The 23,752-nt window shown below is 36.6% G+C and overlaps 1 protein-coding gene across 1 annotated transcript; it reads right to left on the minus strand.

The window, feature by feature from the left end:
* Positions 1–11,503: 11,503 nt before the first annotated feature.
* Positions 11,504–23,325, minus strand: LOC137393531 (inositol oxygenase-like). The gene is made up of 8 exons (XM_068080117.1): positions 23,286–23,325; positions 22,470–22,523; positions 21,004–21,090; positions 19,538–19,768; positions 18,918–19,027; positions 14,224–14,291; positions 12,152–12,317; positions 11,504–11,864 (listed from the first exon to the last, which is right to left on the minus strand). The coding sequence occupies exons 1-8, from the start codon at positions 23,304–23,306 to the stop codon at positions 11,756–11,758; spliced, it is 846 nt and encodes a 281-aa protein (XP_067936218.1). The 5' UTR covers positions 23,307–23,325; the 3' UTR covers positions 11,504–11,755.
* Positions 23,326–23,752: the final 427 nt, after the last annotated feature.

Below are 23,752 nucleotides of genomic sequence, written 5' to 3' on the forward strand. Positions count from 1 at the left end.
CAACATAAACGCTAAATCTCAAGTAAATGGAAGCTGAATAGCGTAGTACAAACGCTATAATAGATTTTTATTGATGGCGAGCGAGCTGGATATTCATCCAATATCGAACTGAGTTCCAAACCTAATGTTGATGAGGACCACCAAAACAAGTATATTATTGTGAAGTCTGAGCTAAACCTGATCATTATTGCTATAATAATCCAAATAAAATACAGATATATAATAGAGCAACTTGATATAACTGTATTTTTCAAGAAAAATCTCTTTAAATACTACCACAGGAGGTACTCTAAAGAAGTTATTGTAAGTTACGTATACATGTTGAAATCACAAAATTTTTTGAAGGCGTCATCACAAAAACCTGAGAGTTGATACACACTACAGCTAATGTATGATGACATCCCGATTTGACCTGACATCTGGTTTCACTTTAAAAATAAAGTGGACGATTTCAATGACAAAAACACTTGGGAACTGCTCTTGAAAAAACTTGTTCTCTGATGTCTGTCTTGAAAAAAACATGTGCTGTAAGCTTCTACCACTTTAACTAGTTCATAAGTACAAATAAACAGCATCTAATCCACACTCAAACAGCATATCTCATTCCACACACTGGAAAATAAAGTACTTGCCATTAGAAAAGCTTAGGCAGCCCCAGTCAGGTGTGGCACCCGTGAATATTGGAAGCAGCATTATCCATGCTGCTGTCACATCTGTTATGCTACTCAGAATAAACACCTGCTTCTGGTATGCTCCAAAACTTCCAAGCGAATCAATGACTTTGTCAAAGTCATTCATTGTCAAGTGTAATAACCAACACGGATAGATTCCAGGTAGAGAGTTATTGTGGTATTGTCTCTGATGCTAGTGTAAATGAAAAGTAATTGCAAGCGCTTAGAGGTTATAAGATGACTCCCGCGTCAAGCGATTAGCATTCTATGGTACTTTAAATGCACAAATGGTGAGCGTTGTATAAATAGAAATGAAATTTAAATTATACTTATTCATATAATTTCGAAACTAGTTTTAATAAAAAAAAGGTAATTTATGGGATTCTATAGAAGCTGTCATAAACGCTTTTATGTCTAATCTTATATATAAAAACGTATATATATTTTAGCCAATTACAAAAAAGCTCATGTCTCAAATGGCCTGAAATTTGGTGATTCAACATAAAAGGTCGCATACTAATATGGCGCACAGAAATTGTTCCCCTGAACATGGCTCAGCAGAACTTTTAACCACTGAAATTATGAAAGTGTGATAGCTTGGATATTTTCAAACCTGAGAGGCTAACAAATGATGCGTATAAACTCAGTCACTGCTGAGAGGCTAACAAATGATGCGTATAAACTCATAGTCACTGCTGAGAGGCTAACAAGTGATGCGTATAAACTCATAGTCACTGCTGAGAGGCTAACAAGTGATGCGTATAAACTCATAGTCACTGCTGAGAGGCTAACAAGTGATGCGTATAAACTCATAGTCACTGCAGCATTATTAAAGCTAGAGCCTGAGTTGAAGATTAAAGAGAAAAATTTCAAAAGTGACACGGCGACAATTGCTAGCGAGTGAGCTTATCATCTTTAGCAATCTGCCAAAGTTTGCCATCTAACGCTATCATAAGCTTCTTTTATATTTTTAGCATATTCTGAACATAGGAAATTATATATATGCCCTTCTTGTTTGACCGACATGTTTAGATCAAGTTGACTGGTACAAGACAGCTTGGTTATCAAACTGATTTGATAAAAAGTGTAGTTGTGATTGTCACAGCGTTTATAAGTGGTCTCCTGTTAAGTCGTTCAAGTCTTTAAGTCTGTCTATGCACTTGTTATTAGTAGCATTAAGGCATGAGAAGGACAATTAGCATTATTATGGAACGGCACGCAATCACTAGACAAGAAGGAGCGGTTTGGATATCAGCTAAATGCTGGACACAAAATACGTTTTACAAAAATCGTCAACTCATATCTAGTCAGTGATTATTGCATAAAATAATTATTACATTCACAGTTATTATTAAATTATTATTTGTTTGAATGATGAACCAAAATTATTATGTTATTTTCATTGTTATTGTTAGAAGTCAGCCAGCGAGTAAGCTAGTCACTTAATTTCTCGGCTCCTCAGTCTATTTGTTGAGTGAGTAGCAACCGAAGAGTTGTTTGCTCATGTCAGACACTCATATGAAGGACCTATTCTGCTTTTCATTTGGACAACAAATTTTTTTTATCAAAACCAGTTGTTCAGCATTTCACTGGACAGGAAACAAAGTCCTATGTGATAGGTAGACTAACTTGACGTTATGATGTGAAATCGTTTCCAACTGCCTGGTAATAGGAGATACTAACCCTAATATTAACCAGAATGATGCATTACCATATTAACTCAACCTCTAGTAGTAAAATATATTAAATACCATATATTTAATGTTAGCCACTATTTTAATACACTGAAAAAAGTAAAAGTTAATGTAAAAGACTTTGTTGAGTGAACTGAACTGATGTCTACTTCAACTCAATTTTGACCTGATGTGCTGCATTTTCCCTTTGTTAAAATGCCAGAATGATACAGATCATAAGATTCATCTGGTATCCCAGATAATATCATTGTATGAATAATATTATTTCCACACTTGATGAATGGTTTATGGTAACTGGATTTACCGTACAGATTAACTGATCTACTAACTTGAGAAGGACTATTTAACAACTAACTACAAGTAATGCAAGAAAAACAGGGTTGATCTATAAGCCTTTTAAGTTTAATTAAGCAGAATACTGCAATTATATCATAGACATAGAACCTCAGATGAAGAAGTGATAATAAGTAATATTCTTATCACCGAATTTTTGCGAAATATAGTATTTAGTTACTTATGTTATGCCAGCGGCTGTTGGCAAATTGCCACAATGTCATTTCAGTCCACAAGTGATTTACTATCATGTTCCTTCATGCTAACATGAAATTACCTTCTAAAGTAAATATTTAGCATGGTTTATTAAACGTCTCACAGAGAATTACTTTAGCCCGTGTTCTTGCCTTACTGTGCTCAGATTTTAACCTTTCGAAAACCAGACATGTCCCTAATCTGTCTTTAACAAGAGACTTTGTTTAATGTAATACAAAACCGCTGCTTTTGTGTCCACCCACAGTTAGAGTAAGTTACATAAGACATCTCTTACATCGGTTTACATATGAGAATGGAAACACTAGTTAAACTATTTACAAGGTCATTACTGATATTGCTGACACTGTCTTATTCAAAAGAACCGCTGCTGAGAAGTGAGATTTGAAACCTATCCTCTTGACACATGTGAAGATGAAAAGGAAAATACAACTACGACTATATGATATTTCTTATCGCTCTAAACATAGGTGAATGCTGCACTCTAAGTTTTTTAGTTTCAATTTTATTAAGTTATACCAATATTAAAAAAGGATTAATGTTGATATTAAATGATAATAATAAATGTTCCAGCCTCTCTTTCTCCCTTCTACCATTTTTCTTCCGTTCAAAAGGACATTAAAAAAGTAGGCAAGGAGAAATTTACATATTCAACAAAGTACTGTTCATCTACTTACATGTATAGTCAATCCTTTACTTGAAATCAACTCAACATTTGAATTTCAACATATGATGTAAATTTCAAGCGCTTTTCAAACTTTCAGATTCTTGAAATATTGCAGTTTCAAAAGTCTGTCTAAAAAAGTTCAAGTTGAAACAATATAAATAAGGCAAAAACTGTATAAGCTACGATAGTTAACATTTTATCTTTGTTTATAATATAGTAGGTTACGCTTCACATCTCTCTAGCTACCTCTACCTTCTAACCTATTTACTGCCAAGCTTACGCTTTTCTTTTGGTGTCAATAAATATAAGTATCAATACAGCTTTAATAAAAATCTCTTTTATTAATTGTGATCACTCTAATAATGTGATTTTTTACATTTCCATTTACAAATGTATTCGAGACTAGTATATAAAATTGTTAGTTTTAAATAAAAATTGGGATAAAATTTCTTTTCACTTTTTTTCTTGTGGTCTTGTCTATATTCGGACTGTAAGCTGTCAGAGTGAAGAGTGAGAGACTGTATCTCAGTGGACAATGCAGTTGTGCGATAGCACTGAGATATACTTTTTATGGTTTTTATTTTACATGAGGCATGAGTATGTCATAGTCATATAATTTTTCATGCATTTTTTTTATTGCTACAACATTAAAAACTTAGACAGAAAAGCTCTCTCAATCAGCGTTTTTCTGTCTAGTGCCAGCCTTATTCCTGCCGACAAAAACACATTTGCAGGGCCTTTAGCGATGAAAGCATACACACTTTGTGATAGCCACAAGATGTACTGAACTGAATAATGAACAAAAGCTGAGGCAGATTTGTGATGATTTCTTGTATATTAATTTCGATCTTATCTTAGAGTTATCCAAACTGTTTTATTTGTTCAGTAATTAAACAAGGAAACATTCTTAACCTTTGTCTCATATCATTGCAAAATTCCTTTCGTCTAGGCTAGAGAGCAAATGAAATCCTCACACAGACCCAGTGTGAACTAGTATAAAAATTAGCAATTTTACTTACAACTAAACTCATATTACTGTTATTTGGTATCAAAAGGTTCACCATGTCTTGCTCTGCTGTGTTGTAGGTGCAAAATATGTAGAAATGTGATTACAAGCTCTTAAAAGCTCAAAAACCAACAGTTAATCGCAGTCATCACAAAAACACCGTAGTTTGGAATCTCTTTATTTTGATGATGTTCACAAATATTTTGGTTATCGTTTTGACACGTGATGTTATGTTAATTAAAGGACAATAAAAGTCTCAATATAAAACGTCTCACAGCACTAGTTTATGACAAACACTTCAGGTTCTACTGGAACGCCCGTCTCAAATATAGATGCTCGCTACTTTACAGTTTCGTTTTAGCCAGGTCTAATCATTTAGTTGTAATCTGATCATGTGGCCCGTACTTCCTGCCAAATGGCGTGGATAATTTCTGCAGCATTTTTCGACTAACACAGGTGACTAACAGTCACCTCATGTTTATCAGAGGATGATATGCATTCATTAAAGTTGAGGTTAAAGAATTGAACAAATTTTTATGATAGGTTTTGAGATATCAGTGCTCAAAGTGACAGCATTACAATGTTGAATAAATAGACGCGTAATGACAATAGACATAGTTTTATTGAACGCGTGAAGTATATTTGTGAAAATATTTCAACGAATGAGGTTGCATGAAAGTGTATACAGAAACCATCGTGTTCAGCTACGTCTCATTTGAGCCATTTTGGAAAGGGATTCTACGGCGATCTACGGCATTTTTGTGATGGGCGCGATTAATTGTTGGTTTTTGAGCTTTTAAGAGCTCGTGATCACATTTCCACATATTTTGCACCTACAACACAGTGGAGTAAAACATGGTGAATCTTTTAATACCAAATAACTGTAACGTAAATTTTGTTGCAAGTCAACCTTTAAAATATGTAACAAACACTTGACGATTGGGAGCATTGAACAGTTGCACAGTTCTTTATATTTTTCTTTTAGTGAACATTTTAGGGTGCTATAGGGTCATGAAAAAAACCGTTGTTCCCAAAAGACAAAATCACAAAACAGTCATTCAGCTGATTGTCAATTTGTGAAACGTCCTTTTTGAGGCATATTTTTGTTATATCGACTTCAACTAGGTAAGTTGTCACACAGTCCATACAAAAATCATTAGATAATGTGTAAGCGAGCCATCCTCAGTAAATTGGGCAGCAGTATGCTAGGCACCATCCTTATTTTCTGATGTATAACATACCCCCTTGATTAGTAAAACATTTTGCGCGTTACACCTGAATAAATACAATGCTTTTTTTCGTAGTTCTATGTAATGTTGTATTTGTTTTGTATTTATTGCTTGGTAGCGCAAATAATTGATTAAAATAGAGTGTATGCTGATAAGAATATTTGTTCCAGCATATGATGTTAACACAAATCTTGGAATGAAGTAACTTTAAATACAGATGCTTGATTGTATTTGGAATTTATCCTAATAATAATGATAAGAATGATGCTGCCTACACAATACACGTACTCATGCTAGTCATCATAGCTTGCCAGTTTTAGCAACTTGCTCAAGTGAACGTGTCATCTTCAGCAATCTGCCCAAAGGTGACTGCCATCTTAAGATCAGCAATATGCCTAAGCGAGTTTGCTACTTTCAGCAATCTGCTCAACTAAGCTTGCCATGGTTTTTACCATCTTTACCTGCTGCAATTCTGTATGTCATTAAAATCAGCCAAATGCAATTTACAGTTTTAACAAGTGATGGTGACAGACTTCGACTGAGTAATGCAACACACAAAAATCACAGAGTATGTTGTATTTGTGGCGAGTCCACTATTTTGATCGGTACAAATAGAAAGGTTTTACGGTCTAAACTGAAATCACGAGTGTTCTGATTTACTAAACTGAATAGTTTCTCTGCTAGAATTAATGCACAACAGCCTCAAACAAACAATCTAACATGGTGGCAGCGTAAATAGTTACCCACTCGTCTATTATGGATGGTAGTTCGCCTCCGGGTCAGCTTGATTTGAGATCTAAGGACATTGCTGGTGAATGGAAAAAATGGTCCAGGGCTTTTGAGGATTATCTTCTAGCTATTGATGTGACTGCAGGGACTTTGGCTGCTGAGAAACGAAAGTTAGCTTTGTTTCGCCATGTCGGTGGGGAAGATGTACGTGAAGTGTACAGTCAAATGGAATTCACTAAGGTGGTAGATGGTGAGACTAAGGATATAGATGAGGGTACAGAAGGCAGGAAATTGAATGATGTCCTAAAGAGATTCCGTGAGTACTGTAACCCGAGATCTGGCATTGTAGTCTCCAGGTATGAATTCCATAACAGTTCCCAGAATGGTGAGACGGTAGATGTTTATCTCATGAGGCTGAGGCGTTTGGCAGAAAGTTGTGATTTTGGTGATCAACGTGATTCCCTCGTGAGAGACAAGCTGCTGTTCGGACTGGATAATAGCAAGACTATAGAGAAATTGATGAGAGAGTCCGATGAGAAACTTTCGTTAGATTTCGTTATCAGGGCTATTCGAGTAGCTGAGGCAGCTAAGGTGGCAAAGTCGAGTGAGAAATTGTCTGCTGATGTGAATGCGATTGCTCTTGGAGGTAGACCAAAAACAGGTCGTCCAACTAATATGGACCGAAGAAAGGCTAAGGTACACTGCGGAAAGTGTGGGAAAGAGCATTTCCCAAACAGATGCCCTACATTTGGTTCTAAGTGCTACAAGTGCAAAGGAAAAAACCACTGGGCTAGTGTTTGCAGAGGTGAACCAGCTGTTGATGAGTTGTCTGAGGATGAGAATAACTCTACTCAAGAGGTCTATTTTGGAGAAATAGTGCAGATAGATAATGTTGACACAGGTTCGTGGTATTCGGTTCTCAATGTTGGTACGAGAGAGAAGTCTAAGCAGTCTGTTAAGTTCAAGCTTGACACTGGTGCGGCGTTGAGTGTATGTGGACCTAGACATGTGATTGGTCAGATGAAACCGACTAACAAAAGGTTATTTGGACCAGGTCGAACACCACTGAAGTGTCTGGGAGTTATTAGTTCTCTTGTCGGCACAGGTGATCGTGTTCTTTCAGAAGACATCTACGTGGTCGATAATCAGACTGTACCGCTTCTGAGTAGAAAGACCTGTGAGAACCTTCAGCTGATTACAGTAGACAAGGAAAAGTGTGCTGTTGAATCGGTGACCGATTCAGTATGCCCGATTTTCCTGCCGCCTAGCAGAGGTGAGCAAACCCATCCGTGAGCTCTTACAGAAAGATATTGTTTGGACATGGGGAAAGGCACAGGATGATGCTTTCCAAGGCATCAAGGAGCTGTTCAAAGAGCCTCCTGTGTTAGCTGCTTACAACTCGCATAGAGAAACCATCATATCAACGGACGCGAGTAATTATGGACTGGGTGCCACTTTGAGTCAAGTTCAGGATGATGGTTCAAGACGATTGGTTGCAGCTGCGAGTCGGTCGTTGTCTGAGACAGAGCAGCGCTATGCTGCTATCGAGAAAGAAGCGCTTGGGGTATGTTGGGCGATGGAAAAGTTTTCGCATTACATACTTGGTATGAAGAGTGTGGTTATCGAATCAGACCACAAACCTCTGATCAGTCTCTTTGGCAACAGATTCTTGGACAAGTTACCTCCCCGAATCCAGAGTTTCAAGCTGCGACTGCAACGTTTCCAGTATACTATCCAGCATATTTCTGGTGTTCGTAACTCCTCAGCTGATGCGCTGTCTAGGTTTAGTATCTCAAAAGGAGAGGAGGTTGATGAGCTAAGAGAGGAGGAGGCCACACACTTTGTTAACGAAACGGTGGTATTGAACAGTCTGGATAGTCGACTGGAAGAGATGAAGGCTGCTCAGAGGGATGATGAGGGGCTCCGGAAGGTAGTCAGTCTGGTGAAAGATGGATGGCCACACTATTTGTCCTCAGTGGACAGCGCTCTGAGACCATACTGTGATCGCAAGGAACTTCTAACAGTGAATAAGGGCTTCCTTATGCTTGGAAGTAGGATTGTAGTCCCTCTCTCGGAGCGTTACAGGGTGCTTCAGGACATTCACCAGGGCCACTTGGGGATCACCAAGTGTCAATCTAGAGCGCGGAACAGTGTATGGTGGCCGTCTATGGCCAAGGCTATCGAGGACATGATATCTCAGTGTCAGGTCTGTAAAACTGAGGCTAACAAAGTTGTTGAACCACTGCGACCTATCGCCACTCCTGATAGACCGTGGCAAATAGTAGGAACTGATTTGTTCCAGTTCAAAGGAGCAGTGTACTTACTGGTAGTCGACTATTATTCCAGGTATCCAGAAGTAGCACTCCTCGATGATGGTACTACCTCTAGAAAGATCATCACCCATCTAAAGAGCTTCTTTTCCCGGCAAGGTATACCAGATGCAGTAATCTCGGACAATGGTCCGCAATATGCTAGCACAGAATTCTCCAGTTTCGCTGCAGAGTATAAGTTCACTCATGTCACTAGCAGCCCCCACTATGCCCGGGGTAATGGAGCTGCTGAGCGTGCAGTTCAGACCATAAAGAGAATGCTTCAGAAAGACTCCGATCCATATCTGGCAATGTTGTCATACAGAGCATCGCCTATCATTGGTGGTTTTTCTCCTGCAGAGCTACTGATGGGTAGAAAGCTCCGAACCACTGTGGTCACCCATCCGGACAACCTAAGACCTCAACTTCCAGACCACGAGGTGTTCAAGGCTAGAAATGATGAGTATAAGGAGAATTCGAAAGCCTGTCACGATGATGCCCACAAAGCCGTTCCGCTTCGCCCGGTAAACAAGGATGCTTCGGTGGTAATGAGAGCCACTCGTTGTGAAGGAGTTGTCATCACTCCGTCCGATGATCTCACTAGATTTGCTGTGGTCCAGATGGATAATGGTAGTCGCCTACGACGCAACCGTTCTGATATTATCTCACTCGCAGCTAATCCTGAGACCCCTTCACCTACTGTCACGAGAGTCTCGCGATCCGGTAGAATCGTTAAACCCCTGCCATACCTCTCGGACTATCAGCTCTGATGAGCCGCACATAGCCAGCACGCTGAGACATTGAACACAATCAATTATTCGTTGTTTTATTTTTGTTTATTACTTTCATATTAATCTCGGGGTGAGATGTTGTATTTGTGGCGAGTCCACTATTTTGATCGGTACAAATAGAATGGTTTTACGGTCTAAACTGAAATCACGAGTGTTCTGATTTATTAAACTGAATAGTTTCTCTGCTAGAATTAATGCACAACAGCCTCAAACAAACAATCTAACAGAGTAGGCCTACACCAAAATCAATGCAAAGATTGCCAATATGCAGAGCACAGCCTGAAGCCACATAACTAGAATAAACTAAGCACTGAGGTGCCATTTGTAACGCACAGCATTTGTTTTTTGATTGACTGACTTATGTATTGCTGTTTCATGCATCTGTCTTCTTTCAATAAACCGTTATAAGCAAGCAGGATAATAACAAATTTCACTATCAAACTCTCGAAATTCAACTGATTATTGGTACTTAAAGAAAGTTACAAAAACAAAAGCTTTGTGTTTCGAACCAAAGTTGAAGATCAAATGAAGCGTTTCATGTAGATATTCTTGTTAAATAACACTAATTGCTGACGAAAATCATATTGCCATTGCTGACTAGACAAACAAACAAATTACGAGTCGCTAGGTCTGATGGTTCGCAGCGATTAATAGACATCGATTATGTACTTCAAATTGAACAGTGTGTCAGTGAGATGTTTATTGCATACACTTCGACAAAAAACTATCAACGAATCAATAAAAAAAAATCATAGCACGTGCTTTCGTTTTCCGATATAACATTTCATTGGACATTCTACTTTTTCGACCAACGAACGTTACGGTAGGATTTTTCATGTCCAATCACGGACAAAAACAAATTAAAATAGAAGGCACGCAATAGTGACGCTGCGTTTCTAGCAAGGAATCTATGGTTACAATTATTGCGGAGCTATAGCTCGTTGCTTTTCGTGAGTTGACAACTCTTTAGATTCATAATTTAGTCAGATTATCTACACGTATACATCCCGTATACATACGTGTAATCGTAAAATCTTACACATATTTCGCATCCTAAGTGACCAGTTGAGCAAAACAGAAACTTTATACTATTGCTAAACTTTCGTTTCTGACAGAGAATTGGCCAACAGCACACTCCTTTCGCTTGATGGCAAAGCTTCTATAAAATTACATTTTGACCAATGATATACAGCCCCCCATATAGGGGGGCTGTATATCATTGAATTTGACATAGTAACAGTGTAAACAATTGTAAAAGGCACGGATGGTTTACAAAGTTTTATTGGTGATTAGATTTGCTACTCAATTTAGGTTGTCCAAATATTCTAGTTTTAAATAACTACATGAATAATGATCTTAATCATCGATGCATTATGTGTACGTGTTCTCACCAACAACATACTTTTTGATAGGTATGACATGCTTAAGAATACACACTATCAACTTATCCTGAGTAAAACAGAATACTAGATGCTCTGACACAACTCCGTGCTGAAGACTTAACTTTCTGCTAGTTCAGCACAAGTTTGAATTTATATGACTTTATATGGTAAATAGAGTGAGCAATCTTTTTAAAGCTCAAATTACTCAAACAACTATAACTATAAATATTGAGCTGCATGTTTGCTAGTTTATATAAAACACATTGTAAATCACAACCAACCTCCAGTTTTTCAGAAACAAACTACTAAATTGTAAGTTGTCAACATTTTGTACATTACCGCTTATCACATCCAGCCTGGCATGTAACCAAATGCTAGACAATGATATAAATTTCTATCAAGTTCCCTTAATTAAACAATCTTAGATAGCAAGTATTTATCCCGATGAAAGCAGAACCAGTACAACACAGTAGGTAGAATGTTTGATTTATTTATAAAGTATGTAAAACAACCAAAGCCCTTTCATGAATATATGCTTTTTTAGAGCAGACAAAGCTGATTAAAAAATAGGTGGCTGATGAGTAAAATATATGATGCTGTGTCTTATATGGATCGCTGCCAATGATTTTAGTTGGAAATAGTTTGAAGCAAGCGCTATGAGTTAAATAACAGCTTAATCTGGTAGACTGGAGCCAGGGCTGAGCTGTTGGGCTTCGCTTGAGGCTACCTCTTTAAAACTTTATTTTTCCTGGGATGTATTTGTCGATGAGTTGTTGGTAGTAAGGCTTCAATTCTTCTACGTTGATCGGCTTCTCCGTTTTAGAGTAGAGGTCAAATGGACTACAACAAAAAACCAAAATGAGTTTCTTATTTTTAAAAATACTGATTGACAAATCTCTTTTAGCTTATGTTTCCTGAAACAAACTTATCAAACCAAAGCTATCTTTACAAAGATTAATTTAAATTTCTATCTGATGTAAACTAAAACAATGGACCTAGAGATGGACGCATTAAATTTCTGTTTCTATATTTTAGTTTAAGGTTTCATTTATACATTTTAGTTAAAAGCCACTCTATTTTGAATTATTGATATCTTACAGAAATAGTTGTGGAACAATCAAACTCACGAGAAGCGTTTTATCCATCCGAGTATTTCCTCATCATCAGGGGTAAGTAGATCTAAGTACTCGCTCTCTCTATGTAGAGGGTAGAAAGAGTGGTAGCGGATACACCACAATCCTTCTTTAGGCAGTGTACAGCTTGGGTGGTTTTTCAAAACTTGATACAGATATTCTATGAAAATAATGTAAGAAATAAAACCATAGAACTTTTTAGAGATATTCACTAGACAGTGGCAACTCTATGCCTATGACTAAATGAAAGAGCACTTTGTTGAAGTTGGTAGCAAATATACTGCCTAACATTTCCTGCAATTGCTCTATATTCAACTCAGCAAATAAATTTAGGTCATTTTAGATTGCCAACTAGTAGTGACCTAATTTTTTTGGCTTGTTGGTAGCTTAACAGAGTGCAATGCATTTAGTCCCAAGTTCATAATAACATCTACATAACATTTCAATTACTAAGTTGCAATACAGCGGTAGCATAGCAGTACACCCCATAGTGCGCTGCCATGCAATCATGGAAACAGATGTGTCGCTTTCATTCTGTGGTAATTTAGTGTGGCTGCTTGTAAGCGAGACACTAGTGCAATGCGCCATCCTTGTGCCATGGAAATGGCTTTAGCGATCTGATTATAGAGGTGGAACGAGACAGGTTTTTAAAGTTCGAGACGAGACTCGAGACACTGTCTTGTAAAAATTCGAGACACGAGACAGTAAAATAATGAGCATTTGGTGGTGATTTCACTACACAAGTACTAGCTACTTGGTATATATAAAATTAATAAAACTATTTTTAAATTGAATTTTCACCTGGTGTAAACGATTTAAATACAACATTTTAATAGTGATATGCATGTAGTTTTTGTAAACAAAAGTGACACAAACAGCTCTAAAATACCGAAGTTATATATTCTAAGAATTTTGAGCTTGATTGATCATAATTATTATAAACATATTGCTTTGTACATGTATATTTTTACCATCTATTGAATAGTTCTTACTGTTTAATGTAATGAAACCGATAGCCGTCGCTCTACAAAGAAATACCGCAACTAAAAGAACACACGATAACACTTTCATTCTTATCATTTCATTAATGTTAAGTGTTGTTTGTGTATTAACTGTAGTATGTAAATTATATTTAAATTGTACTCATGAAATTATATTAATTACTGTATACATGCACATGTATATTCTTACATTAAGCTAACAAAACGTCATTGTTAACCGAACACGGACTATGGTCAACACGGCCTTTCGTTCTTTTCTCCGTGTCCGGGCAAGTTTTACCCGCGATTGGTAGTATATACGTAAGAGAGGCCCGAATTTTATGAAGGACAGTTGGTGTTTAGACACGATACGATAAAATATAGACATTTTAACCGCAAAAGTCTTATTTATTAAATTGGATTATCCGAAGAGTAATGACATACGACCCGGTATCTGTTTTAAGGACACAGAACCGAACTAAAATATAACAAGGCCGTTGTCCGGACTACATGATTAGACTCAGTGGCCAACATAATCAATAGCAACAGGTAGTAACGGACCGGGTATAACTTTAAAGGCAGTTGCCCGCAATCCATTACAATATATGGAGTTGTTGCTACCGCAAGAAGCCATGTTTTAACAACCGTGCGCAGGCGCTCTAGTTCTATTTCCTGTCTCGAGTTTGGCAATAGTTAAGTCGAGACGAGACCGATACGAGACAAGACCGATACGAGACGAGACAGGTCGATACTCGAGACGTCTCGTGTCTCGTTCCACCTCTAAGCTGCGATCAAAAGATTGGTTAAAGATACAACATTGACATAAAGCCTCGCACAACCATTGCTCCACTATAGTGCCCTATAAGAACATGTTTTGCCGGTAGCCCGCAGCTGTCCCTACACTATGGCAGTATGGATACTTAGTAATCAAGGTTACTGCATTCTATAACATAACTAAATCAAAATACTTGTTTGAATTTTATTATCAAAGAAACCTCAATGCATGTTTTGTGATGCATGATGCAGAATTTGTATAAAAATGTCTCATGACTTTCGTAATTGATCGTGTCCACATGTGATATTTACCATCATGGCCCCAAGACATGAGAACATTATCCAGTCCACAGTGTTCCTTGTACATCCCTAGCTTTGTACTACAAGTTAATATAAGTAATATAATACAAATATAACATGGGATATAGGTTAAAACTGTAAAGCAAAATGGTAGGTACTACTAGTAAAATACTTTCAATGACCTTTGAACCTTGTGCCCAGATCCAAACCTAGGCTAAAAGATAGCTATGTACAAACCTTTATCAATGTCGCTCGTATTTCTAATATAAAGAGAAGTACATATTCATACCGTGGGAGACATGTGTAGGCCAAAAATGGCTTATATTATGACACACTAAACTACTGCATATACAATTGGGGCAGCTGGCATTTGTTAGAGGTGCCAGCTTTGTTTTGATTTCACATAATTTATGTAAAATGTGTTAATTGATCGGCGTACATGTGTACTAAAAATGTTTGTGCACTGTTATCCATGTCTATGTCTTTATAGAGCTGTATCTATTATTATTGATAGTATGCTGTGACAGATTGGCATGTGTAATAATTATGCTCACAATTATTCTTAGATGAGAAAAGGTGGATGAGTAGTGCAGATGGTTGCTTTCTTGGTTGGCACTCAAAATATTTGGGGTTGGATTTCCATGCGGAGCAAACTTTTTCTAACGTTCATATTGCGACTTTAAACAAAGGAACCGACACGGCTCTTATTATAGTAAAGATTATTGTTATCCGTTAAGAAGTAAACATTGGATATTAGTTACATTGAACCAAATTGCATGTGCCTTGCCGCTGGTCTGAGTTCCTCTAGTTGCAAAGGGTTAGCATTTAAAATATCCCCCATCTTTTTTGTAAACAATACTCACTGTGAACGATAAACATTGTCACTGTCAAAGCATTTGCAAAATCAGAAAAAATTGACCCAACAAATGACTAGCTTTTATTGTGTTCAAGTTAGAAATGTTTGAAAAATTTCTAATTTGAGCACAATAAAATTTGGCCATTTGTTAGATAACAAAGATCAAAGCTAATAGGAAGTATTGCGCAGGTAACATTTCTATTACATAATTCTAGCAATTGATAGGCTAAATTTTAAACACAACCAACAATCTCTATAAGAAGTTAAATGCACTGTGAAAGTCGCTTTCACATCAAAATTATCGTATTGTTGGAACAAATATACTTGTAAACATACACTCTGGTCCAAGTAATTTCATCCACAGCCAATAAACTGCAGATCTGCAGGTATCATTAAAACAACTGCAGTGTATAGAGCTGTGTGAAGATAACAAGCGTGCTTATAACGATATTAGTAAATTGATCACAATCAATAAAAGAGATTTTTATCAATACTTTAGTGTGTAGACACCAAAAGGAAAGTGTAAGCTTGGCAGTAAATAGGTTAGAAGGTAGAGGTAGCTAAAGAGATGTGAGATGTAGCTAACTTAAAGGTAAAATCTTAACTTAGTTATACAGTTTTTGTCTTATATCATTTCACCTTTACTTTTTTCTATGCAAACCACTTTCACTTATGAAATTGCAATGTTTCAAAAAACTGAAATCTTGTTAAGCTCTTGACACTTACATCATACGTGTATGTTGAAAATCCATTTGCTGAGGTAATATTATGTAATATTATGTAATAGATTTTATTATATATGTAAGTAGATGAAAAATGGCTTCCCATGTTGAAAATTGCAAATTTCTCTTTCCCTACTTTGTTAATGTTTTTGACTAGAAGAGAAACGGTAAAAGAAGTGAGAGAGAGAGGTGGTAAATTTAATATCACCATTTAATAATGATAAAAATTTTTAATAGTATAGTAAGATAACTTAATAAAGTTGAAACTAACAAACTTGGAGCACAACTGCATTCACCTATGTTTAAAGTGGTAATAAATATATCATATAGTCATAGTTGTATTTTGTTTCACCTTCACTTATGTCAAGAGGGTAGGTTTCAAATTTGACTTTCCAGCAGCACTTTTTTTCAACAAGACAGCGTCAGCAATATCAATAATGAACAATGTAAATAGTTCAACTGCTGTTTCTATTCTCATATATAAACTGATGTAAGAGATGCCTTATATAACTTACTCTAACTGTGGGTGGACAAAAGAGCAGCGGTTTTGTATTACATTAAACAAAGTCTCTTGTTAAGGACAGACTAGGGACATGTCTGGTGTTTAAAAGGTTAAAATCTGAGCACAGTAAGACAAAAACACACGCTAAAGTAATTCTCTATGAGACGTTAAATAAACCATGCTAAATATTTACTTGAGAAGGTAATCTCATGTGAACATGAAAGAACATGATAGTAAATCACTGGTGGAGTAGATTTACATTGTGGCAATCTGCCAACAGTGAGTGTCATGATGTAAGTAGCTACATAGCGGTGCACTAAGTGTACCTAGAAGGGAGACGGCAGCCAGGGAATTACAATGTTGACCTTACCAGCAAGCACTCTAAAGTCAGGTTTGTGATAAGTTAAACTGCTGTCAAATATGATTTCAGTAGAAATTTAAAAGAGGAGAAGATTCAGAAGTCAGTATTAGACTCAGAGATCAGCATTAGACTCAGAGGTCAGCATTAGACTCAAAGGTCAGTATTAGACTCAGAGATCAGTATTAGACTCAGAGGTCAGCATTAGACTCAGAGGTCAGCATTAGACTCAAAGGTCAGTATTAGACTCAGAGATCAGTATTAGACTCAGAGGTCAGTATTAGACTCATAGGTCAGTATTAGACTCAGAAGTCAGTATTAGACTCAGAGGCCAGTATTATACTAAGAAATCAGTATTAGACTCATAGGTCAGTATTAGACTCAGAAGTCAGTATTAGACTCAGAGGCCAGTATTAGACTCAGAAGTCAGTATTAGACTCAGAGGCCAGTATTATACTAAGAAATCAGTATTAGACTCAGAGGTCAGTATTAGACTCATAGGTCAGTATTAGACTCAGAAGTCAGTATTAGACTCACAAGTCAGCATTAGACTCTGAGGCCAGTATTATACTCAGAAATCAGTATTAGACTCAGAGGTCAATATTAGATTCAGAGGTCAGCATTAGACACAGAGGTCAATATTAGACTCAGAGGTAAATATTAGACTCAAAGGTGAGTTTTAGACTCGAAGGTCAACATTAGACTCGGAGGTCAACATTAGACACAGAGGTCAACATTAGACTCGGAGGTCAACCAATCTAAATTGAATATTAAAGATACCTGATGATATCCGAAAGCTGCAGAACATTCTTATGACGTACTCTAACAATAGCGAAGTATATCTGACCTATCCAAATGCATTGCTGTGTGACCATGTATTCTTATTGGTTAAATCTTTGTAATTAATATGTAATTTTTTTACAGTTGTTACAAGAAAAGTATTTTAACACAGTTACTTTTTATTTAACTGTAGACGCAACAATAACATTGATTTTAATTAGACTTATCGCACACAAGCAACAGAGCATTTGTAATGCAGATAATGTTATGTGCAATGGAACAATAGTACAATGTGACATTTAGTTATACACGAGTACCCGGCAGTGCTGTGCGTTGTGAGATCATCAGGTCCAATGATTATTAGCTCCATTATTCTGCCAGCAGCAAGATTATTGAGTTGTGCAGATGCTACCGAGCATGGCTGGTTAGCTGAGTGTTGGTGTTTGAATCCTGTGTGCTACATTTTTTTTAACATCCAACATCCAACCATGGTTTCGACTGGACACAGTTCTTACAATAGTAAATATTCTTGTTTAATCTGTGCCTATTTATTGAATGAGCAAGACTTCAGCAGAAAGGACAGCTTCCATCTCAATTTATTGTCATCTATATGTCATTTTATGCATTTTATGAAGTTAAACCCATAAAAAGATTTCAATATACTATGTATAGAACTATTTACAGAATAAGTAAAACAAAGTTTACTGAAACGTTTTTGCACTACAAATTGTTTATTGCTCATGCAATCTTTAAGTACATTCCGGCCCGAGCTGGAAACAAATTGTAGCGTGAATCAATTTTAGTATAATGTAAATATACAGACAAATAAGTTCTCATAGAGACAATGATTTAGCTTATGCTCTAAACGACCCTTTAACCTTTTGAACCCTGACAGTCATTGTCAATGCTGTCAGTCAATGTCAATGCTGTCAGTATCTCTGAACAATTTGACAAAAAGTATGAAATTTTGAAGCTTTTATTAAATACATCTAAATCTGCTTATAATCAAATGATATTTGGGAAAACGCCAAAAAAAAGTTCAACAACACACTACAAATGTCACAAAAATTTTTTTTGGCATGTTATGGGCTGAAATAGTCAAAATTCATACGGTTTTCCAAGTGCAGTTGAAATGTCTGCAGTATCATCATATTCATCGAGAGACATTCTTCATCTTTTTCTGACTCGAAATCAGCAAAATTATAGTATCATATAATTCTCCATCTGCATCACTATCTTCTATCAGATCCAACACCTGAGTTGGACCAAAATTTTTACCATTTCGTTCTAGTAAAATTGTTACAATAATGAAGGAAGTCGGTAAAGATATTTGAAAACGGTAAAAATGGAAAAGAAATTTCGGTTTAACGCTCTGTGTAAGAATTAATTTGATTGGTTTATGCTGTTACTTGGTAACGGCTTTTATAAACAGAGCTACGTGAATGCCGGCATACCGGCCATCAGGGTTCAAAGGGTTAAAAAACTAACTTGTAGCGGGAATCATCAAGATCTGGACAGCCTTGGAAACTCTTGACTCCAAACGCAATGCAGTCTCTGGGGGCCAAGCCAACAGGATAGGTATCTCCAACAGTGCACCACTGAAATAGTGTACGGTCAACTCTTGTCTAGCTAACTTCACAACTAGTAATAATGAAGGAACTCTACTACTTTACTCATTCTAGTATTGACTCTATGTTCTATTGACTTCGTATAGGCGCCTCAAGCTAAAGTCACAAGGCAAAGCTAATCACTGTGTTTCCAAGCTTCTAATCGGTTTGGAGTTGTCCGCTGCTGATGAACTTGCACCCTACTGTTTCAATGATTTGGAGTTGCACTTTTTAAGAATTTTCCCAAGATTCGCGATGTATCCATCAAAACCAAACTGGTTAAATTAGACTTGCTTTCTCACAGCAAATACCTTTGCATAAATTTAGTGAAACAAAATGGCATCGAATGCATGCCAATCTTACCGTTTCTACGATTCGGAGTAGAAACACATTTGAACCCATTCGAGGCATGGAGCCGCATGATTGATTGATTGATTTGTTTTGATTTGTTACACCTATAAATTTTTTGTACGGTAAGAAGACGAGCAAGCTTGTGCATACTTGTGGTTGACCATATTTAGCCATGACCTTGCCAAGGTCATGGATAAGGCCAGTCAGCTGAAACCAATCGTCATCAGGATGCTCAGCTCTGATGGCTTCAGCGGTCTGAAAGGCATGAATGGAGTTGGCGAACTGGGCGTCAGGGTCACTCTCGTCCACAAAGTCAGCGAGTAGGTCAACGGCTTCCATGATGGTCAACTCCAAGTGGTCAAACTTACACCATTTCTCATGCTGTTCAAATAAAAGAGAAAGTAGGTGAAATTTGATAGCATTTATTCTGGCAGCTAACAAGACTAGAGAGATTTCAAAGTATTCTCGGCTACAAACTGCAGGGTTGTTTGTTTGGAAGCGTCTAACCCAAGATATATTAGAGCAGAGAATGTAACTATGCCACTCAACTGGCCAATGAGTGCTCACTATATGTACCGTAAAACCTCTAATTGAACCCTACCTTTATTTTAACTCCACTATAGGGGAAGGGTTAAAAAATAGAGTGTCACGGCATTCAAATAGAAGTTTTACGGTTATACAACTAATACATAACCACACATTCCCATTCAAGTATGAGATGATACCAAATGCCTGGGCACTACGGCATTAGAAAAATACTAGCACTAAACCCGCAATGGTCAGAATTTCCTTCATTTTCAATGGGAAATTTTCATATCAAAAATCCTTGAACACATTCATTGAGTAAAATTGTCCTTAATGCATACGGAGATGAATCCTTGAGTTGCTAATCAGATAGATTGTAGATACATTTATATGGAAAAGGAAAGTTGTCAGAAGTCCAACGAGAAGCGCATGTATGTAACTTCTTATGTACAAAATGTGCACAAAAATGTAGCTCTTGAGAATCCATTTAGCAGTCAATCGCTGTGTTTCCATGTTTTGAATGGGTTCGGAGTTGCTCTCTGCCTACGAACTCACACTCTACCGTTTCAACTATTTGAGTTGCATCATAAATCATTCCAAGATTCGCGATATATCCTTAAAATAAAACTTGTTAAAGCTTACTCACTTTCGGATCTCAGTTACTTTTCAATTCATGCGTAGTCAATTAGTTGCATTAAAAAGTAATTATTTTGTCATCCTCTGGCATGTAAATGTTTATGTGAAAGTAAAAGTCAAGCAGAAACAGTAGGAGTAACAGGAAAAAGTTTTTTGTAGCAGAAACCTGCATGGTTGTGGCTAAAGTGTGCTGGAATTTTTTACCTCCACTGAGGAGAGCTTAGCCGAGGATTATCCATTCAGATCCATCAGTAGCGAGCGTTTCTATGATATCCAAGCACTCTAATAGCAAATGCCGTCGCACTCATTTAGTGAATTAAAATGCCATTGAATGCGTTTGTATTTTACCATTTCTATGATTCGCAGTGGAAGCAACTCCGAATCCATTTGAAGCGCAGTGTATGTAGACTGAGATCAGACAAACTAAATGCTTTGTCTGCGTTGTTGTAACTGACCTGTGCCTTGACAAACTCAACCGTCTGCTGGGGGTGCATCTCGTAGTAGGTCCGCTTTATCCCGATTCCAGCCTCAGTAGTAGGATTCTACAGAATAAGGGGACGGTTGATGGTCAAAGGATTGAAAGCAGTTGGCAGGTTTTATCTGCTTGAGAGCTCAAATAGAGTATGCCATTTCAGTTTTATTGGCTGAACAACATCTCATTACAGAGTATAGAAAAATGTAATTTAATACAGCCCTGTTATCCTAATCACGTTTGATTCAAAAATTCTGTAAGCTTTCTGGAAACTTTCTGAATAGCATTATTGGTTGTATTCAGAGACAACTGCACTAGCTCATATGTGCTGGGAGGTCTTCAAAGTGTGCAAAACCTGCATGAGAACAATCATATCATATTTTTGCTAGCTAGCTGAGACCTCAAAACAGCCAAGGATGTTTCTGGAAATTTTCAAACAAACATCCTTGTATATACCTGTCAGTGTTCCATTTCGTGTTATCATAGTACATGACACAAAGGTGTAAACGTACATGCATTAACAATATTTAGTATTTTATACATGTAATTTGCACACAATTATGAAAATTTCATTAATTGTTATTTTTGATGACCAACTCGAAATAAAGTAGGGACATTTCCACAATTTTACTTTATACTAATTTTACAATAATTGTGATTTGTTTCACAAAATAACCAAATTATTCAAACACCATTAAACCAAAACAAGCAAATTTATTTCAGATCACGTTTCAACAGCAGCATTCTAAAACATGTAAGAGAGGACAATTCTAAACAAGAAATAAGTTTGTATTTTGAACAGGAAATGATTGTAAATTTTTAAAAGCACAATCATGGCTTAGCTGAATAAAGTTGACATATACACAAAAAGTTGGTATTTGATTCTTATAAAATGCCTCGGTGTGCCAATTCAATTTTATTGACTCATCTGCTCTGGTTATCCAGGTAATGGAATTCTGCAAAACATGTGTTTTTAAAAAGATTTTTGTTGTGAAAAAATAGTGCAGTAGTTTTTCTTAAATTTTTTTAACAATTTACTCATAGAACAATGTTGGGTTTTTATATATCTGCACAGCAATGGCAAACAGTTCATGAATAGCTCACAGAATACTATCTTACAACTCTATACTATTGCCACAAGTGCTAATTGATCCTATGCTTCTCTCGACAAAGACATTTTTAGCAAAAGCATTTTACTACTGAGTGAAACTCACAAGGAACTAATAAAGACAAGGGTGAACAACCGTGTATATGGGGATGTTTGGGTGGTCCTGTGGTCAACCACAAAGCTTAGTGATTGATGGTTGGGTGGTCCTGCAGCTAACTTTAGACAGTTAGTTGAAATCTAGTGACATTATCTGCGGCAACGTCCGACCACATTGGATAGAACTATTCAAATACCGATACTCAAAAACAACAACTCCACCAAACCAAATTCTTTGAGCTCACCTCATCAAAAATTCTGTATTGGTCTTTCGCAATCTCTTTGCCATCGTGATGATCCTGAAGAAAATTGGTTACTACTAATAGGAATTTTCATTCATTCAATGTATTACAACCGACTAAAACTGAAACAGAGTCTGTCTATAAAAATAAATATAGAGTTTATATATAAACAGAGATATAGAGTCTACATATAAACAGAGATATAGAGTCTACTTATAAACACAGATATAAAATCTACATATAAACAGAGAAATAGAGTCTACATATAAACAGAGATATCGAGTCTGCATACAAACAGAGATATAGAGTCTACATATAAAGAGAGATGTAGAGTCTACATATAAACAGAGATATAGAGTCTACATATAAACAGAGATATAGAGTCTACATATAAACAGAGATATAGAGTCTACATTTAAACAGAGATATAGAGTCTACATATAAACAGAGATATAGAGTCTACATATAAACAGAGATATAGAGTCTACATATAAACAGAGATATAGAGTCTACATTTAAACAGAGATATAGAGTCTACATATATAAACAGAGATATAGAGTCTATATATAAACAGCGATATAGAGTCTATATATAAACAGAGATGTAGAGTTTATTTACAAAGATTACAGAGTTGTCAACAAGTACACTGAGCTCTTATCAATGTGTACACTTTACAGAACAAAAAGAATAGTAACACAATAATAAGATTCCTAATAAGCTAGCAAAAAATAACCAAGCTCACACCGTAATCGTAAAAGATTCTGTTTGCCAGGTGAGTTACTCTGTTAGTTACTTGATGAACAGCATTATGCACATACCTCATTCGCCAGAACTCTCATAGCTGCTGATGGTGATGTCTCTATCTGTGATGAAATATCTCATAAGCAACGGATGATATATTTACTGACTTTAACAAGTCGTCTTCTTATTGGCTGATATGCAAGGATTAGGTCACACCCCTAATTGTCACATGGGTAGCTTAAGATATCTTGATGCCTTTTCTAAAAATTTTAGATGACAATATCCATTAACGACCTCAGATAGAGAGTTAACAGTGGTCTGGCATAACGAAATTAAAAACACTAATAAAGGTTTGGCTAAACACATTAACAATGCATAAGAGATGTGCAGGGCTGATATTTGCTGGCTACACACACCAACACTAATATACGATGCAATGCATATTATACTATAGGCCTATGATGCGCAACACTGAAAAAAACTTAGCCAATGAGATTTGCGCTCAAGCTTACTGGTCTAGCTGGATTGTTCATTACAGCTATTC

Source organism: Watersipora subatra, chromosome 4 (assembly GCF_963576615.1).
Source record: "Watersipora subatra chromosome 4, tzWatSuba1.1, whole genome shotgun sequence".
NCBI lineage: Eukaryota > Metazoa > Bryozoa > Gymnolaemata > Cheilostomatida > Watersiporidae > Watersipora > Watersipora subatra.

Bases quoted from the DNA above. Each gene is read 5' to 3' on its own strand.
- LOC137393531 (XM_068080117.1), bottom strand. From the start codon at position 23,306: ATGAGAGTTCTGGCGAATGAG. The intron at 19,028-19,537 runs GTATGCACAAGC...ACACTATTTCAG, and splicing joins CTAAATATGGTCAACCACAA to TGGTGCACTGTTGGAGATAC. The intron at 14,292-18,917 runs GTTAGTTTTTTA...ATTAACTTGTAG, and splicing joins CTTGATGATTCCCGCTACAA to TACAAAGCTAGGGATGTACA.